At 35.9% G+C, this 25,830-nt stretch overlaps 1 protein-coding gene across 3 annotated transcripts in view; it reads right to left on the bottom strand.

Moving 5' to 3' along the window:
• Window positions 1–11,246: 11,246 nt before the first annotated feature.
• The window catches only part of LOC138310431 (uncharacterized protein CXorf38-like), a 29,727-nt gene continuing 15,143 nt past the window's right edge, over window positions 11,247–25,830 (bottom strand). Inside the window, exons 1-2 of one of the 3 annotated variants that reach the window (XM_069251650.1) lie at window positions 16,654–17,554; window positions 11,247–15,841 (exon numbers count right to left, since the gene is read on the bottom strand). In XM_069251650.1, coding sequence (XP_069107751.1) covers window positions 11,376–15,841; window positions 16,654–17,548 — 5,361 coding nt within the window. In that variant the 5' untranslated portion in view covers window positions 17,549–17,554 and the 3' untranslated portion in view covers window positions 11,247–11,375. Of the gene's footprint in view, window positions 15,842–16,653; window positions 17,555–25,830 lie in introns of those variants that run through there. The other 2 variants (XM_069251651.1, XM_069251649.1) reach the window with 2 other exon arrangements.

The raw sequence follows: 25,830 nt of genomic DNA, 5'->3' as shown, positions 1-25,830 counted from the left end.
GCCACTCTGTGAATGCAGTCAAACAATGCCATCCAAAACAAAAACATGACAAAGATCAAAAGACTGAAAGCACTGGAAGTCGCAAGTTTACAAAACAGAAAAAGTCAAACACTAAATGCTGGAACTGCGGAGGGACTTTCCCACATAGAGAAAAGCCGTTTCTTGCTAAGGGTAAAGTGTGTCATGGTTGTAAACAACTCAACCACTTCCACAAGGTGTGCCGAAATAAGAGCATATCTCAAAACAAGATTCTAGCTGTTGACACTGACAGCAGTCAATCGCCGGATAGCGATGACAGTTATTGCGATGGGATCAAACATGAAGAACTCTGATCATAGACATGCTGTTAAAGGTTCATTTACTAGAATCTGAAACTTCGTGTTGACAGCGGATCTTCAGTCGACATAATCGATGAAGCAGACTATGAGAAGATTGGCAGTCCGGGATCCTACACTTACAAAGTACAACTCAAAACCTAGGCAAATACCATACGGAGGAAGTGACTCACTCAAGGGACTTGTGTTTTAAATATGGAAACTAACAAGACCTTTGACACGATCACCTTCCATGTTGTAAAATGAAGGTACTGATACCTAATAGGATACCCTACGGCTACAAAGTTATCACTTCTCAAGGTATGTCAGGTACAGGAAGGTCAAACGGACACATTGAGAAATGTTGAGGAAGTTTGGTCACCTTTTTAAAGTCGTTGGTAATCTGAAGAGCAAACAGGTTAAATTACATATTAACACGGATATTCCCACCTGTTGCGCAAAGACACAGTAGGACACCCTTCCATTTAAGAGAGAAGGTTTAAGTGGAAATCAACAAGCTCGTGAAAGCGACATAATTGAGAAAGTTTATGGTGAACCTAAACATTGGGTATCGCCCAGTTATCCCACCTAAGAGAAACCCAGACGAGATCAGATTATGTGTTGATATGAGGTAGGCAAACAAAACTATTATAAGGAAAAGACATGTTATGCCCACTATAGAGGAACTCATTCTTGACTTGAATGGAACCGTCATATTCAGCAAACTAGATCTCAGGAGTTGATACCACCAATTAGAGCTTGAACCAGGGTAGAGATACATAACTACATTTCCAACACATCTCGGAGTATACCGGTACTGTAAACTGTGGAAGACAACACAAGTATGCATTCTATACAATATATACACGTTTATTTACACTATATATACATAGAACTATAAAATAGAATAATTATACATATACATTCACTATCTCTCGTTCACCACACACCACTAGAAAGATTGCCATGTCCTCTTCTTAATCACAAACGCTCCTCTGGTCGATGATACGTTCATCCAATTCCAGCTGTGAGTTACATCTAGCGTAAACCATGGTAGACACCTTAGTGTCACGTAGAAATTCACATACTCACCATCGGCCACTGGTGGAACAAGAAAGTTTTCAAAATATATCCGGTCATCAATCATAGACCGTGGACTCAAACGTAAGTCGTCTCACTTGTTACTGCACCGCTGAGTGCCATGACACCTGTTGTTACCGCCACTGCAGCCACAAATGTATGACTCTGTCATAGTCACATCTAACGTGTTGGCTGGTCTGTCATCCCATTCCATGGATAGATACAGAAAACAGGACAGAATATGTTGAATTCTGCCTAATTTCATATGAATATAATGTCTCTGCAAGTATGTCAAACCTATCAATTACTGCTCACATACGCCTCCATAGATTTATTATTCTACCAAATTGAAGATAGCAATTACTAAAACTATACTAAATTAATAATAATTACATAATAACGTTCCTCATAATACTCTTAATGCTCAATACTAAACTAGATATAAGCAAAATACATATCGTGCGGGTCCAACGCGAACAATATATACCGAGCCTGTATACTGTCTATGGGCCTCCATACATATACTCATGGTAAACCCATACGCTTATCTATACGACCAAATACTCTATAATAACCGGTTCTATAAAACTATTACATTCTAAAGACATAACGCACAATGTTCGGTCACTTTTACGTCACGCCGGAATTTCTTTGGAAAAAGCGTTGAACAGTAAAATAATATAAGCGCAATACTATTTTTTTAAATTGAAAAACAGAAAGGATATATTTATTCAATTACGGGAGGACTTTTATCAAAATATTTGTAATATTTATGTTTCTATTGATGTGTTTTTGTTGAGAAAATGACGTTTTTTGGCGCGACAGATGTAACACGCACCTGCATGCGGTTTCAGTTAAAGTGTCACTGTCGTCATACTGAACACCACATGGCGGTAAAATTTGACAAAGAGATTCCCCAAAAACGAACTATCGTGATGTCATTTCGTTATAATGAATTGTGACGTCATACTTCAAAATGGTGGACTTTGTTTGTAGACTTGCCGATCGACAGATCCGAAGAGAAAAGATAAAAAAGTGAAAAAACACAAATACACACAGTACAAAACGGTACTAATACATGAGATAGAGACATGAATTGTTAATATAAAAATACGTTTTTCTTCTATTTTAATAACATGTCAGAAAATATAGACTGCGACGTCGTTCTACTTTTTTATCGAACAAAACCTTTGTCTTGCAGAAATGACACAAAATGAAATTCTTAAATTGACTGTTCTGTCACGCAAGTTCACGACGTTGAAAAATGACTTTATATTAGGAAGTATGTTTTCTATTCAGAATAAAAAAATACGTTTTTGCTCAAATATACGTGTGCGAAATCTCTACTGAAAATTCAAAAAAGTATTCGAAAAATTGCGTTTTTTCTTTGTCTTGCAGGTTTGCCGAATGTCGGAAATGACGTCAATTGCGCTCGTCATGTTATATAAGATAATGACGTCTTTTACATTAATAACGTTACATAAAAGTGACCGAACATTGTGCGCGACGTCAAATGTATTGCTTAATCCAACATATAACGTATAAATGCAATTATCTACTAATTAAACACTTATTTACGGGATTACATATAAATGGAACGTGCACGTAAACAACTCAGTCACGCACGAGTGGACCGCAACGCCTCTGAATGCTTAACCGGTCCCCATCACACAGTACAAAATGGGATTGCGTAATAATATTACAAGGGCAAACACCTACCACAGTCAGCTTTATGTGCTCCAAATATTGTTCGGGGGCCAATGCAATACTACATCTGGAGACAATCCAAACTGTATGTCTTGCTGCCATATCCATGTGTGTCTCTACCCGGTACCTCTCGGGTATCTTCTCCCATACTTACCTGATCGTGAGTTCCACATTTCAAATACAAAACAACAAGAAACAGGTATTACAGAATTTATTTCATTATGCGAGCGTGACGGGTACAAAACGACTGATTTTCGGAATCTCCTCGGCATTCGAAGTATTTTCAGGAAACCACAAAACACAAATAATTCAAGGAATAAATAGATGGAGCTAGAAATATATATGATGATATCATTGTCTATGGCCGAGATAACGAAAATTATGATAAAGCTTTAAGAGTGACACTTCAAAGGCTTGTCGATTGAGGACAATTCCGAAAAGACAAAATTGCATTTTTCGGTTTTATGTTTAGCAAAGACGGGATTTCACCGGATCTAGAAAAAGTCAAAGCAGTTAATGACTTTGACCGACCAAAGAACGCGAAGGAGGTTCGAAGCTTCCTAGGAATGACCAACTATAGTTCGCGGTTTATCGAAGACTACGCAACGATATGCGAACCACTGCTAATTCTCACACATAAAGATGTCGCGTGGAGTTGGGACGACGTATGTGAAAAGGCGATTGTAACTTTAAAGGAAAATCTTTCAAGTGACACTGTTATGTCGTACTATGATCCGAAAAAGCTAGTCGCGGTTAGAGTGGATGCTAGTCCGATTGGTTTTGGTCCTATTCTCATGCAGAAGAAGACTGTGTCGTACGCTAGTCGCTCATTGTCGCCTGTCCAGTCGCGATATAGTCGGGTGGAACTCGAAGCATTAGCAGTTGCATGGGTTTGCGACACTTTGACTTCTGTGGTCCTCTACCCAGTGGTATATATTTTTTTGTTACGGAAGATGAATACTCGCGATATCCGATTACGGAGATTGTGCGATCTGTGCCGGCCAATACTACTTTTCCAGTTTTGGACGAAGTGCTGAGTATGTTCGGAACACTCAAAGTCATCAAAAGTGACAATGGAGCACCATTTAACTCTCATGCTTTTCACAAATATGTTGAAAACATGGGGTTTGAACATCGAAGGGTTACTCCACATTGGTCACAAGCAAATGCACAAGCGGAGGCATTTAATAAACCATTAATGAAAACAGTTCATGCAGCATACCTTGAGAATAAGAATTACAAACAAGTGATGTTTAAGTTTTTGAGGTTGTACCGAGTTACACCTCACTCTACAATGCCATATAACCGTGAGAAAAAGACAGTCCTTGAGAATAAGGGACCTATGGTTACAGTGACTGGGAATGTCACACTGAATGTTTCAAGATTCAAACGAGTAAGATCAGGCATTCAGGATCTCCCGGCCAATAATCTGTCAGAAGAAGACACGGACGAAATTTTGTGGCCCAACCCAGGTGTTCCTGTGGAGCAGCTGTCGCGGTAAAACACAGTTGATAGAGTCCTGCGAAAGTTACTTATCAAGACACTACACAGCCACTGAAGAGCACTAGGGTCAAGAAGCCGAATACAAAATATTCAAAAGACTTTATTCGCTAAGATAGGTCACAAATGTTAGTTAAGAGGATGACTCAACTATGTTGGGCCACAATATTCCCCGCTGGTCATCAATGTCACGAGACCTTAGGAGTTTTTATATACTTACAATCTTGCCAGGCTTATATATGTTAAGTGGTTGTTTTATAGCTTGTTAACATTTCGTTATATACAAATATAATTAATTTGGTTAGCCACATATTTCCATCTATATAAAGCTGGAGCTTGTGAATTCTGGTCATTTTATTTATTCATCTCATAATATGGACACAAAGGACATGAATCCTGATAATGATAATTGTGATAATATGTTATTGCTAAAAAAGGGGAGAAATGTAATGTCCATTCCGTAAATAAGTATAATCTATTCCGGAAATTAGTATTACCCATTTCGTATAATGTAACCGGAAGTAGCACATGGTAATAAAGTTTACAGCATGGCAACCAGACAAGTGTGATTGTCATCTATGTAATTATCACAAAACATCCGGTGTTACACACACCCATAGAACCCCACAGTGGCTTCCTGTGAATGTTTGTTTCATAAAAAACATCAAACATGATTTTAAGTATTACCGGAATGACAGGAAAGGGAAATAACAATGACTTTTTTTACATTGACATCTATCTAGTAGTTCTACTTACATGTATGCCATGCAGGGTAGGGCATTAGATTTGAACCTGCTGTCCCTATTGCATAATCGTAAAAGGCAACTAAATTTAGGATATTGCCTTTCTTTTTCTTCCTAACTGACTCTATTCTTCTTAACGTCTCTCCTCTTGAAACATAAACCTCACTTTTTTCCTTTTTTCCGTTGTTGAGCGCTTGCCACTGTGAAGTAGGCTGTGGGGTTCTGTCACCTGGCTGAGACACACCAAAGTCTATTAAAAAAGTGGTTACGTAGTTTCTGCTCCGTCAGCTCATCGCTCAACATACCGGGAGTGGGACGACTGATTCGCCCGTTGTCGTATCATGTGACTGGGTGGGGTATGTTGCTTGGTGTCTTCGGTGGTATTCTTCAGTGATATAGCATTTTAAAAAGAGCAACAGTTCCACTATACAAGATGACACAACACGAATATACCGCAGTCTCCCAAAACACGTTACACACAATATACATATATGGGGGCCAAGTAATCCTACTTTATCGTACATATATTTATCTATTATGGCCTGGTTGAGAGGGCACTATTGTCTCATAGTATTGTCGAAGGATGGAATAGTCCCCGAGCCGAAGGCGAGGGCACTATCCCATCACGAGACAATACTATGAGGCAATAGTGCCCTCTCAACCAGGCCATAATGTGTTTAGTACATCACCCTCACACGAGACCGTTTTTCATGTCATCATAATAGAAGCACGTCAAGCGACACCTAGCAACGCTATCTTCATTTCCATACCACGTTGTTACATTAAAAGTAAAAATATGAATTGTCGCAGAAATCTGGGATTCTATAACAAGAGGCCCAGAGGGCCTGTATCGCTCACCTGGTTTGTAATGCCAAGTAATGTTCTGAATACAGGTTCATTGTTTCTTTTCTGAAGGAATTTTAATATTAACCTCTAAATCCCCTATTGGGCCCCACCCCTCCTTCCCCAGGGGGTCAGAGCCAAAATTTATACAAGTTCTGTTCCCCTTCCCCCAAGGATGTTAATGGCCAAATTTGGTCACAATCCAAGCAAAACTCTAGGACAAGTAGCGATTTATAGGATTTACCTTTATTTCCCCTATTGGGCCCCACCCGTTCTGCCCCCGGGGGGCCAGAGCCAAAATTTATACAAGTTCTGTTTCCCTTCCAAAAAGGATTATTTATGGCCAAATTTGGTTACATTCCATGCAGAACTCTATGACTAGTAGCGATTTAAAGGATTTACCTTTATTTCCCCTATTGGGCGCCCCCCCTCTCCTGCCCCCGGAGGGTCAGAGCCAAAATTTATACAAGTTCTGTTCTCCTACCCCCAAGGATGTTTATGGCCAAATTTGGTTACAATCCATGCAGAACTCTAGGACAAGTACCGATTTTTAGGATTTATTTATAATTCCCCTATTGGGCCCCGCCCTTCTGCCCCCCGGGACCAGAGCCAAAATTTATACAAACTCAGTTCATATTCTCCCAAGGATATTTCTGGCCAAATTTGGTTACATTCCATGCAGAACTCTGACTAGTAGCGATTTAAAGGATTTACCTCTATTTCCCCTATTGGGCCCCCGCCCCTCTTGCCCTTGGGGGATCAGAGCCAAAATTTATACAAGTTCTGTTCCCTTTCCCCCAAGGATGTTTGTGGCTAATTTTGGTTACAATCCATGCAGAACTCTAGGACAAGTAGGGTTTTAAAGGATTTACCTCTATTTCCCCTATTGGACCCTGCCCCTCCTGCCCCCGGGGGGTCAGAGCCAAAATTTATACAAGTTCTTTTACACCTCCCCCAAGGATGCTTGTGGCCAAATTTGGTTACAATCCATGCAAAACTCTATGACTAGTAGCGATTTAAAGGAAATGTTGACGGACAGACGGACGGACGGACGGACGACGGACGGACGGACGACGGACGACGGACGACGGACGCCGCGCCATGACATAAGCTCACCGGCCCTTCGGGCCAGGTGAGCTAAAAATGGGATTCAGCTTCATGAAAATTAAAAGTAGATCAATATAGAACATGAGTGAACTGTCTTCTGTAGAAAAGCAACATTTGCTTCCATCCCAGCACACAACAGCCTGTCCGCCATCTTGACGTCTTCGTCGAAGCGCAACCTTATAATGACGAAATTGTAATGGTGACGTCACAATACATTCACGTTCAATTTTGTGCGCCACTTCAATAGTGTCCGCTTGCCCGGGCACTATTGCAAATAGTTACCCATGTGTGTAGCCAATCAGAATCCAGTATTCTGTCACGTGATGTACTAACGACATATATATTGGTGTGGCTATGTGCAGGGAAAAGGAGGAAAACATAATGGAGAGATCAATTTATTCATATAGGTTTTTACAATTATTAGCGAAGCTGTCGATTTTCGATATATATTTGAATTCACGTTTATTCTCAAAACATTCGATTTCTGCCTGTACAACATTTCGCATCATCGGTGTTTTCAGCTTTATCGTGAATACATCAATTTATATTATAAAGACTCCTTTCATATGTGGATATAAGGATAGGGATATTCTACCCGAGGGTCACAAAATGTAGTAAAACCCGAGACTTGCCGAGGGTTTTGCTACATTTAGTGATTCCGAGGTAGAATAAAATATCCCTATCCTTCATATCCACTTATGAAAGAGTACTTTTCTTTCATACCTCGATGTTTTATTGCAATTTTACAGCTATAATATCCCGCCATTTTGAAATAAATTCGGAGAAATCGACGACTGGAAGACAATTTTCCATACATGAAAATTTACGTGATACTTTCATAACGAATTCCGTTGTTTGCATCTTTCATAATAAATCCAGTCCATATTCCGTGAAAAAAAGTTAAAAATTCACCGAGGAAATAGAGATTTTGTTGATGCCGTGGACATCACGAGGCTTTATTGGCATGAGTAGGCCATGCAATACAGCCTCAGGCGACATATGAGTGTATTGCCCTGGACCAGCCACTAGTTATTACACCCGTAGGTATGAAAGAAATAGTGGATCTTACATAAGTGGCTATGTGATATACATTTATTAAACGAGTTTCAATAATTTTGTATGCCACAAGCTAGGCGAGTGGCATAATAGATTATTTAACGAGTTTTATAAATTTCATATCACATAGTCACGATTGTAAGATTAATTTATCACATAACTTTAAATTCCGTCTTTATATAAAACAGTAGAAATCCGGCTCGGATATGACGTTCCGTCTACTGAGACAATTATGCGACGTCATATATATAAATTATGATGTTAAAAACTACCTGTGACGTCACAATTAGTGCTGTTTTACACACGTGGTCTTACAATAATTTATAACATGGGCTGGACGGGCTAGTTATGGATTGAAATATACTGTTTTTACGATTGTTTGCGGGACATTCGATTTTCGCATTGTGCTATTAAATATTTCCAGTCATCGATGTATGTATAGTAATTATCGCGAATACATAAATTCATTCATTCAAGTTTTTTTTTTGCAATAACTTTTTTTAAAGCTTTTCAAACCTAACCGATTTCGTTGCACTTGTAATTATTTCAATTTATGTTAAGTCAGGTATAACATGAAGATATATGGCATCTTTAATGAGTATTGTAGAAAGACCAATGTCCCACTATGTAAACGACCCCCGACGATACAATGGTCCTTATGTTTTTGTGTTTAATACGCTTTATAGTGTTCAGATGATGTAGTGGTTAAGGTAATACGCGTTTCACTTTCTTGGCCGGGTTTCGATCCACAGCACGGTCATGAAAAGGTCAGAGGTCACATGGGTTACCTGGATTACGGGGGTTTGCTCCGGGTCCTCTGGTTTCCGGAGCGGTTACATCCCGTGTCATCGAACGTAAGTTGTATAACTTGGTTTACGATAGATGTTAAACATCAAATATCGTTGATGTCTCCTATATCGAAAGGACCTTTTAAAGAAATAACTTTCAAAACAAAGTGATGTTAGGCATCGTGCTATTTCGCACAGCACGAATAACAAAAACAGCTACATACATTATTTGTAAAACCCATCTTGAACTTCTTGATATGATGCCGTGTTTGAATTATTTTCATTTTACTTCCTAACGGTATCATATCACTAGAAGATACATTTGTTTTTAATGTCTAAATTTTGTTCTTTGTCCCTCTGAAGGATAATTGTTTTAATAATATAATTCTTTAAAACCATGTAAAATAGCACATGTCTAATTAAAAATCTTTATTGATATTAAACAAAGTTTAATATGAATACTTACGTTTAAGGTGAATAATGATATGTTATTTTTAAATCAAATGAATATAACAATCTAAACGCCAGTCTAATGACTTCTCTCCACTATGTCAATTTAAAGTTCTGATCAGTAAATAAATTTTGTCCCGATGGTAAACGTTACACATTGGATGACTGCAGTTACTTTGTAGTGTTTTATTAAGTCTGTTATTGTTGAACTATAATGGTAAAACCAACTCTCTTTTCGCGATTTTCATTTCAAAACAAGCTCGCGAAGATTAATATTTGCAGGTATGAAAATTTGAATGGAGGATTAATAAATGTAATGTAAGAAGATAATTAACGGAGATAAACGTCTGGCTATTTTCCCTACAATTCGCTAAATTCCGTCTCGGTAGAAAAAAATGCATGGCGAAAGAAAGATGGTTTTACAACAAATATAAGGACAAAATCGGGAGAGTATGGGGTATTAAATGATATATTATTGTTTATTTTGACATATATATACATTATGTAGCATAAGCGGAAACAGGAGTTATTTTTGGACAAAGTTAATTGATAAATGATAAATAATAATGGACGTATATTTAAATCTGATAAAATGTTGAGCTTAGCAGCTCGTCTTAGCACCTGGCCAGGTGGGATAAATATAAAATATACAATATATAGCAATATATAAGATTGGTAAACAATATTCAGGTGGCCTCTGTTTAAACCTATTGATTATTTTGTACATAAATATAGGTTTATGACAGAAGGTAATGTACTGAACCCTGGTGGAACGATGGTATTTAACTGAAATGTACAATTGTTTGCATATTTTTTTGCCAACATTAACAAACAACACAACAGTTTACGACTCAACAGTAATACATAATGTTACACACTTTTTATTAATCTTAGTTATGTTAAATCTAATGCATACACAACTTTTTATCAACTTAGTTATCATAAATCCAACAACTAGATTGATAAACACCAAAAGGTCGATTATTAAAAAGAAAACACACGTGGAATTCTTATTCCTGTCATTGTGGTTAGATATAAAATTACTTTATCTGTAGACACGATTAAACAACTGGATTTTTTATTATACAAAAAACGGTGGTTTTTTTCATTGATTATTCTTGATTCTTTATGTATGTTTTGACTATGCTATAGATAGATGCATGACGACGCCAATTCTGAGTAAAAAAAACATAATTTATGTGACAACATTATATAATAACATTTAATTTCAACATTTTTTGTTTCTTACATAATGAAAATAACAATAGCAACGACACATTCATTAGCTCTTTCGTTATGTCTTCGCTGACGGCAGAGGGACCTCCGACTTATATATATTTTCCCTGGCTAACTACATGTACTTTGAAAAGCATTCGTGATAGGGTTTCATAAATATAAAAGTTTAAACATTATATCATGGTCCGATATGAACCGTTATTCCAATTTATGTTTAAAATGATTTTTGAAAGCAGGAAATTAACCTGGTTTTTCGAATTTCAGACATTCAAAACCGGAAATACATTTTCTTTCATTGATATATAATGTTAACATTTTTGTCTTAAAATGAACTTACACCATCTAGTATAACATATCAAAGTTACCCTCTTATGTTTAACTATTTAGGAGAATACGGCACATACGGAGATACATCTTTTTAATCATGTAATGGAAAGGATGATTTGTCCCTATCTTTCATGATCTTACGTGTTGGTTCAATCACAGTCATTTTGGGAAATTGGTATTCTACACGTGGTCCACCAAAGAAACGAAAACGGCCGGGAGAAACGTCAGCTGTAGACGGATAATGATTTCCCTCTATTTCGTTTACAAACTTTCTTCGAAATGCGTAAAGGTGTTTTTATATTTTGAAAAGATAGTTTTATTGGATATGTTTTAATGATAAGTTTATTTCTATCATCATGAAATGCAGACAATGATAAATAATATTCAAACTGATAAAAAAACCTATGGATACCATACAGGATATGTTTTACCGTGCGACATAAAGAAAAAAGATGTTTGATATGGTCATGCCATCTGGATGAATTACCAATTATTAAACTTTTATTGCAACCTGTCAAAATATTTAAATAATGAAAAAATCTATTTTTAACAATATCAGTAACGTCAAAGCTCTCAAATAATCTAATAGAATCAAAACACAGTTTTTGTAGAGTTCGTCTTACTACAGGTCGATGCAATGATTTTAACTGATAAATGTATGGATGGGTTAGTCTTATCATGAAGTCAACGTAAGCCGGTTCAGACAAGTCATCAGTTGCCATAATTTGCAAAAATGCAAATTCAGCCCTTTTATGGGGATACACAACACTTATAGATTTACTTTCAAAAAACCTTATCACGTCTGAATGATCGAATAGTTTAGCAAAATACAACGGTGTAAATTTATAAACATTCTTACACTGAAGAACATTCTTACCAAAAGCTTCGTGCAAAGCCTCCAAGACGAGTACGTGACCTTTTATGGCAAATCTATGTACCAAACTCAGTTGCTTTGAGTGTGTTTTACATACGTCGGATAATGTCATGTTGCCTAGTTTCAATACATTTGATAATACGTATAAAGTGGCTTTGTCAAAATTCTGAGTCGAACTATAAAAATTATTTTCAAAAATGTCTCGATCAGATATAATTTGGTCATAAAAGTATGTATGCGTAACATATTTCATCCAGGCTCGTGATCGTATCTTATTGATAGGATATATTTTAGCATGAGATACACCAAGCGAAATTAAGTCAACAGAGTGAGGTGGAGGCCAAATAAATGTCATACCGTAGTCTATCAGAAACCTTACAGCAAGAGAGTTCCCACCCATAACAGCGTGCTGGAGAAGATTTGCACCGTCACTGTCATAGCATGAATCCCAAAACGCAGCAGGTTTTTGTCTCAGAACAATAACAAATTCGTCCCCATAAACCCAATATATCCAGTACTTGTTGTTTTCATTCCTTATTGTTTTATGCAGAAGACTGTCTTCAAAGGATTGATCACAATAACTAACTGTATATTGTGATAAAAGATAAAGCATTCCAATCGGCGGTCGTTCCGTGGAAAAGAATGTTCTCAATAGGTGTTTGTCTATAAGAAAATCCTGCGGTCTCGGTTGAAACAAAATTATAGAAAGAAGTATGAATGCATTGCCTTTCATAACGGCAAGTGTATGGTACTTGTGGAAGTCTACTCTCCTTTGTGTCTCTGGATAAACATGAATCACCTGGAATATCCTATATATAACCATCTCCTCCTTGGATAACACTTTATCGTATTCAAACTTAAGTTGCCTTGTCCATAGATCGACCAGTGAACAGCCGACACATGTTCTATATTCTCCGTTGTGTGGCAAATTATCAAATGCTACATCTATTACATTTTTATTCATGTTATTTGTTTCTAATAAAAGGGATATATCTGAACGATACATTAGGATATTGTAATGCCCTTCTGCAGCTGCATAATGTAGATATGTACTGTAGTTGGCATCTTTTACAGACGTTTTTATCATAAAAGTATTGTTTTTTATAATGAACATTAATGAAATTTGATCTACATCCTTTGCAAATTTTGTTGCTAGCGCTAAATAATGAAACAATCCACGCCCTTCATTATCTATCAGTTCTTTGTTCGATTCAGCGTAGAATTGTCTTAGAGCAACATATGACATTATAGCATTACAAATCACAGCAGAATGTATCGGGAGCGACCCATTTCTAGCAGATACATATATATCTACTTTCTCAACTATAATCATATACTGTATCATTCTCCATGTATTATTACAAGCTGCATAGTGAAATGGTGTATTGCCAACTTCGTCTCTCTGCGTCCAGTCAAAGGATATACCATGATATTTGAGATACAAAAATAGTTCTATTCTACCATACATAGCTAGGAAATGTTCAACACCTGCTCCCAATGGGCACATGTCATCCATCAATTTTTTTTTCTCGTTTATGTGTAGGATTTCAACAGAAAGTCTTGCTGTTGAATTGTATGCACGTGTACATTTCTCATTGAGAATTCCGTGTTTTCTCACAATAACATCTAATATTTCAGATTGATTATATTTAATTGCAGTTAGGATTGGGGATCTTCCCCCATGCTCTCGACAAGCCAAACCGTTGATGGCTTGGGAAAGTAAATGCACAACCACTTCTGTATTGCCCCTTTGTATGGCAACCTCTAATGCCGTTGAACATTTGATCAGATACTCATCATCATACAAAACAAATGTAACCTCTCCTAAATCGTCATACCGAGACAGTAGTACACCAGTACAGTCTTCGCTGGTGTAAGAACAAGGGTCCCATTGCATTCGCTTTGTGTTATCGGTGATCCAGGGCATTGCGTCTTCACATGGAATACAAGTGTCTTCAGCACCATGCTGCAACAACGCCAACACACACCCAACATGACCATTCTTTGATGCCAGGTATAAGGCGTGTTGATCAGCTAAGGTATTATCTATCGCTAAAAACGTGTCTAAAATATCTGTGTGGCCATGCTCTGAAGCTAAGTGAACGGGGGTGAGGTTTAAGCCGTTTTTCATGTAGAGTAGTGACTTATTTTTGGACAATAGCAGGTTAACTACGTCTAAATGTCCATTTTGAGCAGCAATATCTAGTAAGCCATAACCCCATAATGTTTTATACTTGCAGTGGTTGACCGCATCCTCAAATCCGCCCTTGTTAGGTGGATCTGATACTCTAAAGAAATAGTCCTCACCTTCATCTAGCAGGGCTCGAAGCGTTTCCGAATGCCCAAAGGCTGCAGCAAGAAATGAAGCTGTAACATTTGCCGACGTAAAAGCATTTATGAGTTCTTTTCCAAGGATTTTGATAAGAAGCTTTGTACCTAGATACGAATTCTTTGTTTTGCTCATTTGATGGAGATATTGGCTGGCGGACAATTTCATTTCCACAAAGTGCTGGCTATCTTTAAATAAATGTTTTATATCCAAATCGTTTGACTCGGCAACGTGAATTAACATATCTAGTGTGTCAGTTCTACTGAGATTGTGCTTGTCGATCAGGTACATTGCAAACATTTTGTGACCATTTTGAGTAGAAATACGATACTTAGAAAACACGGAAGTCTCGTTACTAAGGTGATCACATATTCCTTTGTGGCGAACTCTTATATACGCTGAACTGCCATCAACGAAATGTGACATCTGATTACCTAGAAAACCTATAAGGTCATATGGATGCATTGTAACATGAACAATATCTTTTAACTCATCAAGTGTTGGTTTTCGATTTGATGTGCATAGCACCTCAAATACTTTCCTTGCAAGATCATATTTTTGCAGGTTGTCACCGAATACACGCTCTAAATTTGCATTGTATAATTCACTAAGTGAATGTGGAATGTCAGTGACCTTGCTATTAGAGTAATCTATCCAAAATCTGACAGCCAGGTCTACATGTAAAAAATTTGATCCACTAATAACCAAAATCTGTTTTGTTGCTTTCTCGAGATCAATGTGTGAACCGAACAAACGTGATAATGTTGTTGTGTGAGTGTACAAATGATGAGCGAGGAAGGTAGAAATGTCGTCTTGATTCCGAACATTATTTGTGGATTCATGAAATATATTCATTTGTGAAAACTTTTCAGTCACCTTATTGATGTCTCTTGCTGTTACAAAGAACTTAAGCCACCACGGCATTTTACTTATTCGTTTTGACAACACGTCAAGAAGAGAAATAGCAATGGCGGCTGAATCTCCACATTCATCAATAGCATCGATGATAACGTACCTTTCTTCATCAAATTCTAATCCCCGCAGAGGATGAATAATGGCGGCGTCCAGGCAACCAATAGGATCCTCAGAACATTTACCGGTTTCTAGAAATTTCATCCCGAGTTCATTAGTCAAAATAGCATTTCCTGCCACTGGTATGTGACTAATTAACATACCAGCTAGGGTTTTGATGAAATATTCTGGCCTTTGAGTACTTATGACGTCAAATTTACAAATATGGTATGACAAAATGAACTTCCGCAATGCCAATTTAGAACTACAGAGAAGTTTCGCTACTAACATAGATTTACCGTAACCCATTTCGGCCGTCAACAGGATGCCTCTGGAAGATGTGCCAATTAAGGATGTCTGTATCTTGTCGACAAGCCATTGGCGGCCATATAGTACAGGGAGATCATTTAGGTACCCATCAAAAGGAAAGTCTGCTTGCCATGGACAGGGCTTGCTTAGAACCAAAGGAAGACAGTCTGAAATTAAAAAATCTGGAGTTGAATCACAATAATCATCTAGTTACATATACGCAGAACTTCCTCGATATTACAGGGGTTACCATCAAAGTCGTTATATCCACCCCTAGTATATTACTGAGCAAAACTGAAGTTAGTTTGGCCTTTTGATGTGCATCGAATAACGGTACATTGTGTGGCTTTGAAGTTGAGCATAGCTCTCTTACTTCAAATGAAGTCTCAGTAGGCCTATATTTGGTCAGTATTTGTCTCCTGAACTGCCTTCAGTTTTAATATGAGATAGCCAGTGATGGATATAACGACAGTGAAGTAATTCCTGGAGTATCGAGGATAACACTAACATACACCTTTATGTGTGTGACACTTGGTCAAGGTCTTTAACCTGCTATATGACACTACATAAGTTCAGAGTATTAAGTAAATAAGATGTGACAATAAGAATATACTCAATCGGCAGAAAGATAATATGTCTTTAGTTTATTATGTAATACAACATTTATAATGCCATAGAAATGTCACCAGCCGTCCTGAAACAACGAGAAAATAGCAAGATGTCACCATCTCAGAGACGGTGATATGGCTCTATGGTGATATGAGAACCATTGCATGTCAACTTCTCGGCTTCATAATAATGAAAGTTGGTTATGCTTCTTTATATCATCCATTCCCCCCATTCAATAGTCGTTAAAGAGTTATAGTATGGCCACATAAGGTGAAATATGCGTCATTTTATGTCAAGATGCATCTACTTATGGCCAAATTTTATTATGGTTTCAAATAGCATATATAACGTATTCAATATAAAGCCTTACCTTTGTCTTTGTATATATTTGTGTTTGATAGATCTTTGGAGTTGACTTGATTATGAATGTCATATACATGTAACAACAGAAGTACATGTACTATTATAAGAATTGTATGTAGAATGCTCTTGTACTTGGCAATTTTGTCAGTCAAGCTCTTCTCTTTCGCATCCATGCCACCCAATGTGGCTATTAATATGTCCTTTATATCAGGTTGTGAATTACTCACTTGTACCAGGCGACGCTTGATTGACACATCAGTTGTGGCAAGTTTCAGAGCAGATGTTGATTTCAGTTTATTTAGCTTTGAAATTGCTTTTTTACCAGATTTAGTTGAAGCGATTTCCGGCCTTTTAAGAAACTTAAGCAGACCGTTCAGGGCTTGGTTCTTTTCCGTTATGCTCGCCCGGCGTTCTCCGTGTGCATTTGTGTTCCTTATATCTCTGACACGATTGTAAACTGGGATAGGGATATTGAACTTCTTGCAGTTGTGAATCACGTGCAATGCGACAGACAGGTCCTCGTTGTATGGTATCATAGTTTCCCAATCTGGAGCAAAAACCTTCACCATTTCATTGACATCATGTGGCCATTCTTTAGAACTGATTCTTTTCCATTTGATATTTCTTGCTCTGTTGTTATATCTATTGTGTTTCATTATCTGTTTCTTCCATTCCATACAAGTAGGGCACCACTTAGACAAGTTTTGTTCTGTCTTACTACAGTCGCTGCTACAGTTTGGTAATCGCACGCATGGCTCAGTATACTTTATTTCGTCATGTAAAGATCGGATAGTTCCTTTAATATAATCCGAAATCCCTGTTGTTGTGATTGATATACCGATGGCGACATCTAACCAGTTTGAAAATGTTTGACTCCTTACTAGTCGCTGTATTGACTCCATTGTGCCGATGCTGTAACAACAAAATCGAGATACATAAAGTGCATCCATGAACTAATATAACATAATCAGTTTTTAAAAGAGATTCATAAAAATATTGCCATTGTCTAAAACTAGACCGGTAATTAAACAGGAAGATATATTGCTATGTACATGTATGTCCCAAGGCCTAATGTATGTAACAGTCAGACTGGTCAGTCTAATATAGCTTCCTAGATGTCACTGTCATAATGTTATGTTGTACTTACATGTAATACCTGTCATTTGTTGATGTATTTACGGTCTGATCATACAGAGTACTGAGACATACTGGGACGCACACTTGTGTGTGGGGGCCCATCGGTCCATAATGCCTGGCAGTGTAAATTGTACTCCTTTGCACCACATGTATATTTGATGTAAATACAGCAGAATAAAACGTCGACTAAATACTGGAGACCTTCATCTTTCAAATCTACAACTACATCGACATGAACCTCACGAGCCATCGACATGAACCTCACGAGTCTTTCAACAAACGAGAAAATTATCAAAATATTATAATAAGACTAATATGTAAGCCTAATGCGATCAGATTTAACAAGAAAAGATACCGTATTAATTTTATTTTCAAAGTACAATAACATGCTATTGTAATAATTAAGACTTGTAAAACTGTGAGGTTTGTACTTTAGAATACCAATACACACGTTTACTTCACTATCAGTTACAGTCGGCGCTTGGTCGTGAAGATAAAGTGTTATGTATTGATTTTGTACAGTGTGTATTGTTTACACAACCTATTCACTGTTCGAAAACCAGACAATCCTTACCCTTTTATCAGCTGTTGAAAGCATATGTGCACGTCAAGTGTGTTCTGGAAACGAGTTTGAATTTACGTGTACAATGTCTTAAATAGAACGAAGCGTTTTAGGAATAATCATGTACATCCAAATCAAAGTGATGAACATTTAATTTTTTATCGACATGTAAAGTAAAAAATGTATGAATATAAGTATCGTTTTAATGATTGAAAACATTTTAAGACATATTCCCCTGTATGATGTGTGTGTAATGCTGAATCTGTAGTAGGAGGCTGCGGTATATTCGTGTCGTGTCTCCTTGTGATAGTGGGACCCTTGTCTTTTTACAGTGCTATCTCACTGAAACATACGTACGCGTATGTAGTGTCTTACAGTGCATACTCACTGTACGCGTATGTAGTGTAAGTACAGTCCTTATTCATCATCAAGCCTTACGTTTGTTTTCTTTAGCATGTGTTGATTGCTCAAAATAATTTACGCCGATAACTTCATATATTTTTAATTACATGTATAACAAAATATTAACCTCATTTTTTGAAAAATAGATGAATATGAGTATCATTACCGTAAACAAAGTCTAATCACTAACAGAGAATGATTAAAAAAAACAAAAACAAAAAGGGAAAATCATAGCTTTACAAGTAATCGCAACACGACATGATCGACAATCGATAATTGGCTAATCTCACCATTAATGCTGATACAGTGTTATAGATAATATACTTACCAATACTTTAGAGATTCGATTAGATATTAGTAGCTATGCTTAATTTGTTGTCATACGAGTGGTTTAATTACTGGCATAAAAAAGTTATATTTTTAATACTTAATGATTACACCATTTAACCATTGTGATGACCTTGTGGTCTTTTTCCTACAATGCCTATAGTAATTTTAAAGGTGTCTGATATATTGAATATTCTATTAATTTATCTTAACCTGCAAGTGGCCGATTGGATAAGATATCCAATATACTGAATACTTGAATATCGAGGATGAGAAATGAGTGCTAGAACATAACTTTTGTTTTTATCAGGATGACCGAAATGTTATACAAACGACCAAAGCTCAAGCTGTCGTCAGAGACCATTGGCAATGTGCACGGCTGTCAGACATTTGGAGCGAGGTTAGAAAGGTTGGGTAAACCCATGGCAAATATGTTCATAGTTTAGCAACACTGCTGCCTTGCACATGTGCAGATGGGATCTATTTTAAGAGTGGTATGTATAACATGATCGAATGTATGACCCACTAAATCTAACTGGTCACAAAGTACAACAGTTTTCTGCCATGCAAACTAACAGCAAACAGAGATGAATATTTTACAACCCCGATAGAACGTCCCAGGAGAGATATAGAAATCATTTGAAGGGACTAAAATGTATTTTTGCCCATACTCTACTAACCCTGTTATATTTTAATGAAAATTCAATAACTCCAGTCCCAAACTAACCCAAATAACAAATAGTAATGGCCGAATAAAGTATAACACAATGAATTTGAAACTTTAGAACTTTACAGTGTATAGTGCTTTTGGGTTCGGATTGACCTGTATACCACGTCTGGTTAGGGCGAGTCTCATAGGCGATATGGGTCATATTAAACGAAAAAAACACATTACCCTTGAGCTGACCATCATTAAATTACAATAGCTTGCAGGGGATTTGTAAACAAATCGTCATCTGTACCTTTCAATCTTGATTTAAATCAGCTGTTATTGATACATGCTCCGCTTACAACGTGCCTATTGCCCCGACTCCGTATCTGTAGCGGAGCACGTAGTAAGCGGAGTAATCAAACAGCTGAATTTTAATCAGATTTGCTTACCTTTTCAGTTTGAGAAGATCTATAATTCTGATATGGTTTACGTGAAACTCTTCGGTGGACTCCATTACTGTTTATCTTTATTACTTCCTATGGTATAAAAAAAAATAATATCGAATGTTACACAATATCAAAGACGTATATGTATACACCACATATTAACTCCCTTGACAATATGAATCTTACAAATAAACAAGTGTTTATTTTTGAAGACTTGAGACTTATAATTAGGAATGGGCGAGGTCATCTCGGGTTTTTTGTGATTGAGCACCAAAATTAAACCTTGATATTGTAAGATACTAGAAGAGTTACATTAGATTCTGCCACCATTTCTTATAATTGACGTTCAACACGAAAGATAGAACAAATTGCCGGTTATGTACTTGGTTTCGCTTGAACCGAGACGCTTTGTAGCACAGGAAGATTTATTCACTTAACTAGAATAGAAGTGTACCCCTTATTACTGATGTTGGGAATATTATAAGCGGCCTTCGTTAAACGGATCCACTAAATTATATTATATACTGAGGTAAGATTCAGAGTATGATAACGAATATAATATGGAGAATAGACGAGCGGTCAACATGATTGCTGACAGGCCGCTTTTTCTTGGATTTTGGTAATTTTTGAAGAATTGTTATCCCCCCCCCCCGCTAATTTTCTCAAAAAAGTTATCTCAAATTTGATAAATAGTGGAATTCCCATGTGCCCTTGTTGATGTGTGCTATGCACCGATCCCGTCAAACAACATGACATGGCATGGCTATTTGGTGACAGACAAACTATGTAATTGAATCCAGTGAACTTGCAAAAACTTAAATGGTACAATTTTTCACATATATTGATCCAAAATTTACCGAGCTCGGTCAAGATGGAGAACCGATCCGGTTGAAGCGTCAAACTAATATATCCCCAGGTTTCAGAGTTCAATCCCTTCCATGTCAATGAGGCAGGTATGGAATTTACTGTTAAAAACGGTTTTTTTTATGTTTTTGGGACGTGTATTATTTATTCTTCGATATCTCGATACAAAATACTTACAAATATAAATACACATATGTGTAAATCTTTCAGTTTAACAAATATCATCTTCAGTAGTTTCATCACAACCATAAGTATTTCATACTTGTCAAAAATACTGCAAATCAATACATTGTAAACAATTATAAAGAATAAAATGTATTTGCTAATCAACATTTTGAGTGGACGAGAACATTTCAACAACAAGCATGTATAAAAATTAGTTTTTTTTGTTTTCTAGAAAGTTTTAAGATATCGAATACATAATTATATCCTTTATACGTTTATTTCTTTCGGATGAATTTTATACATGTATAGGTACTTGTAAAATATTAATCGACCCATGAAAAGATACAGTGGATTGGACGATAATTCAGACGCCAATTCAATTATCTGGAACAATTTGCAATCCGTACTGAAATATCAGGGAACGGCTTAAGTAAATAACCTACTTTTAAAGTAGAATGAATCTGTCAGTCAAGAAAAATCATGATCAGGGACTGTTTTAGACAGAGGACGCAAGTGTTTGTATTATAAACAGTTTAATGTGTTATAAATAACAGAAATATTGTCTGATAAAATTAATTTTACTTGATATGTCATACCTAAATGTTAAGTTTGCAAAAATGTATATATATTTGAGATATATTTATTGACTAGGTGATTCAGTAAAACTCCCATTGATGAAAGGTATAACCATATAGCACGTTTAGAGTTATGGAATTTACCGAATGATAATAATTTTAATTCATACTTCATGAATCAAAGTTTTTAATTCATATGCATCTTTTTTTTTTTATAATTAATGTCTCGCAAAATTGCAAAAAAAAATCATCTGGTAAAATTGGTGATATAATATACATTTATTCAAAAGAAAAGTTAACTTTCAAATCTTATACTTAAATATTTTAAGTATTTCTGAAAAAAAAAAACAAATCTCGAATAATACGAATATTTTATTTTTCAAAGTGTAACAAGTCCAAGAGAATGTAGGAACTTGCAATTGGATGTTGGAATGTGTCTTTAGTAGGGAATGTTTGAACGCATACAATGTACTATTTCTTATTTACACATAACAAACATTTAGCCAAGGCAACTTGATGTTTGATACAAATATATACATTGTATTATTCATTACAAACATTATATGCACAGACAGCATATATATCTATTGAGTTCAACAGCAACGGCAAAATTGAGAATATATCTTAAAACGCGGTAATATACAACAACCAAAACTAAGAGAGGATTTACAACATATTTGCAATAATTTTGAAAAATCAATATTACTTTCGACTCAGATTTTATCTTAATACTAATAATGAACCATTACAAAAGTGCAGATATTTTTTTCTTCTGAAATATGCTATCTGCACTACTTTTAATACTACATGATATAAAATTAAAAAATTGTATCACTTTTGTAAATATGTAGACTCGCTTTTCCTTACAATGTTTCATAAGCTTTCCTATATGCATACTATTACACAATTGTAAACATGGATTATTGGCATTTATATATGAACTGGTACAGAATTCAATTAGCTTTTGTAGTACAAGTCAGGTTTTTTTTGCAATTTAAAATTTTCGCACAGAGTTTGAAATATTAATTAATATTTCGCTGCCTTCAGCTTGCGAGGGCAATCTTTCTTTCTATGTATACAACTTCTTATCCTCAGACTATTACCTCACAGAATGTATCTCATCCAGCATTTACTGAAGAATAGTTAGGTTGAGGCGTGATGGAGTGCTGGGGAGATTATCATGTATGAAAACTTACAATTAGCTGATAGCTTAGCAGGTAAATGTTGTTTTTGAAATATGTTTTTGTGAGCCAATGTTGCTAAAAAGCATTTCATGAAAAGGTGCCGTTTAAATGGTGTACAGTGGAAAAATCAAGTTTTTAATTAATTAACAAATAGATATATTTACATTTTATATACAAATACATCAACAATACAGAGAGATGTCACATATACGCAATCAAAATCTGGACGGAAAAACAATCTTTATAAAATAATAATAAAGTAAAATCTTGCATCGGCTGGTATAACCTATAATATTTAGCAAGCTGTCACTTAAAAATGTTCTTTTTAACAAAAAATAAATCAATCATAATTTAGAACATCTAAGAAGAACTTGAAAATAACTGAAATTCACGGCCAATGATTTGTTTAATAACCACATCCGATTAATCTATCATATTTTTCTATTGTATTGATTATCATAATAATGCTCAAACTTCTTCTTTACAATATTTACAAAATCAACAAATTATACAGAAAACTTCTGGATATATTCTCCAAAATCTTAAATAATTTATCAACTAGGAGAAAATTGTCTAGTCGAGAGTACATCTGCTGTTTAGTACCGGTAATTGACAAGTATACAAAGACATTGAATCATTATATATACTTTTGACCGTTGACCTCGACAGCAGTATCAGATCCTGCTCAGAAGCAAAAAACATTGATACTTGATCATTGAAGTCTGCCTCAGCCCAATGAAATAACACTGCATTGTTCTGATTAACAGAAGTTACTTAATCATGGCAAAGTACACAAAAACTTCCAAAACGGCGGTTCAGAATTTTTGCTGTCAGTAAATTTTTTACTTCATCAATTTTTATTATACATCCATTTAAAGAGTTCCGAGTGCCTTATTTTGTGGCTTTGCTCTGGGCTGACGCTGTCCGCTTTGGCTAAGAGCGATAAATCTTGGTCGTGCGGTAATATTGAATTCTTCCATCAGTGCTTCAGACATAATATTTAGCAGAGAAGAATTTTCTATGATTTGACTCTGCGATATTGCCAAATTCTGGAGTTCTGAAAACAAAAAACAAAATAAAATAAATCAACCCATCAAATTTTAGAAATACGGGACATTTGAATACAAATTTTACAGGTGTCGAAGGGGTTTAATCCCTTTATGGATGAAATGATTAAAAACATTGAACACAAATAGTTAAAAATACTAATTAATGTACAGCCAGTTATTTTTTTTCAAGTGAAGATATTTTCCGTGATTTCGCATGATATTAAATTTGGTATTATCAGCAAAAATTTGATTAGTGAAATATTGAGCATTTAGTTGATATATATGTATGTCCTAATAGCGAGATAGTAAATTTCAATAAACTCACATAAATGTATTAATTTATCTCTATTATTTTACATTAACTGTATTAAGTAAAAAATAGTGAGAAATTAAATTCATGAAAATAACTGGTTATATCACATGTTTAAACTATGATCAAGTATAGTTTTATAGGCTAAATTAAAATGCTTTTGTTTAGGGAAAATAAATTAAATTCTCACTTTTAAAAGGTTTGTTTCTAGTTTGAGTAAGTCCCTCTACTTTTGCTAATTTTCTTCTATTTCCTCATTGGTGGTGTTGTTTTTCGATGCCATTCTAAGTTTCTTTCCTGATTTAGACGAGGGAGCTCTGCTGAAACAAATAAAAGGACAGTCAATGAAATTACGGGTACAACAGCAAAAAAACTGCACATTGGTCACTTGTGCATATTTTTATTTTTGTACAAATCAAGAGAAGTGTGAAATATGATTCAAGTTTTTTGTTTATTCATACAAAGAACATGCTCATAACAATTATTGGAGTGGGTCATAATTTAAATCACCAAGAATACACTTTTTGAATGTCTGCATGGAAAACAAGGCATCCCACCAAAATTCTGTTTTTATTCCATATATCTGAATTCTAACATTGCATTTATTTCACAACAAAATGTGAAAAAAAAACCTTTTCGAATTTTTCTAATCTATCCATAATTCATATGGCTGTATTCAGTTTTTCATATATTTTCTGAGATAGTTATCTGCCCTTGGAGGAAGGTATTGCCGGGACGCCTCGATGATTTTGATTGTAACATCATTTTTGTTCAGATAAAATGATGCAAGTTTAGCACACAAATAATGACGTTCATTATCGATACCTTTAATATGTAAGGACAGAAATAGGCCTCCATGGTTTTGCATTGTCAAGTAAACTTTAGGAAAGGTTTTAGGACTAAGAAAAACATTTCAAATCTCATCTAGAAGACAAATTATTCACATTGTCATGTATAGCTAAGGGAAAGATTTCTTGTGCCCCACCATTCTCCTAGTGACCCAAACCACACACTTTTTATGTCCGTTATCGATTCTAGTGACCCAAACACACACTTTTTTATGGTCAGTTACTCATTCTCTAGTGACCCAAACACACACTTTTTATGTCAGTTACTCATTTTAGATGAAAGTTGGTTATGAGGCACACTTCGTCGGCGTTGATGGGTTACTAATAGTTTTAGTTTAGCGGTGACGTCCACGAAGACATAGGAGACATACGTGACTGGAGGCAAACACTGACGGCACTATGGGTCACTTGTTTAATAGGGGCTGCACACGTTATGCTTCTTTATATCAAATTCCAATATGCATATTTCACATCTGTCCCTATTTGCTTATTGTATATATATTAAACTATATTTTTTTTTAAAAGGGGAGGGGACTACCCAATATTTTTGTCCATTCCCCCCATTCAATAGTCGTTAAAGAGTTATAGTATGGCCACATAAGGTGAAATATGCGTCATTTTATGTCAAGATGCATCTACTTATGGCCAAATTTTATTATGGTT

This window comes from Argopecten irradians, chromosome 16 (genome assembly GCF_041381155.1).
Source record: "Argopecten irradians isolate NY chromosome 16, Ai_NY, whole genome shotgun sequence".
NCBI lineage: Eukaryota > Metazoa > Mollusca > Bivalvia > Pectinida > Pectinidae > Argopecten > Argopecten irradians.
Note: the sequence above shows the minus strand (reverse complement) of the source record. Positions and strands in the feature narration are given on the sequence as shown.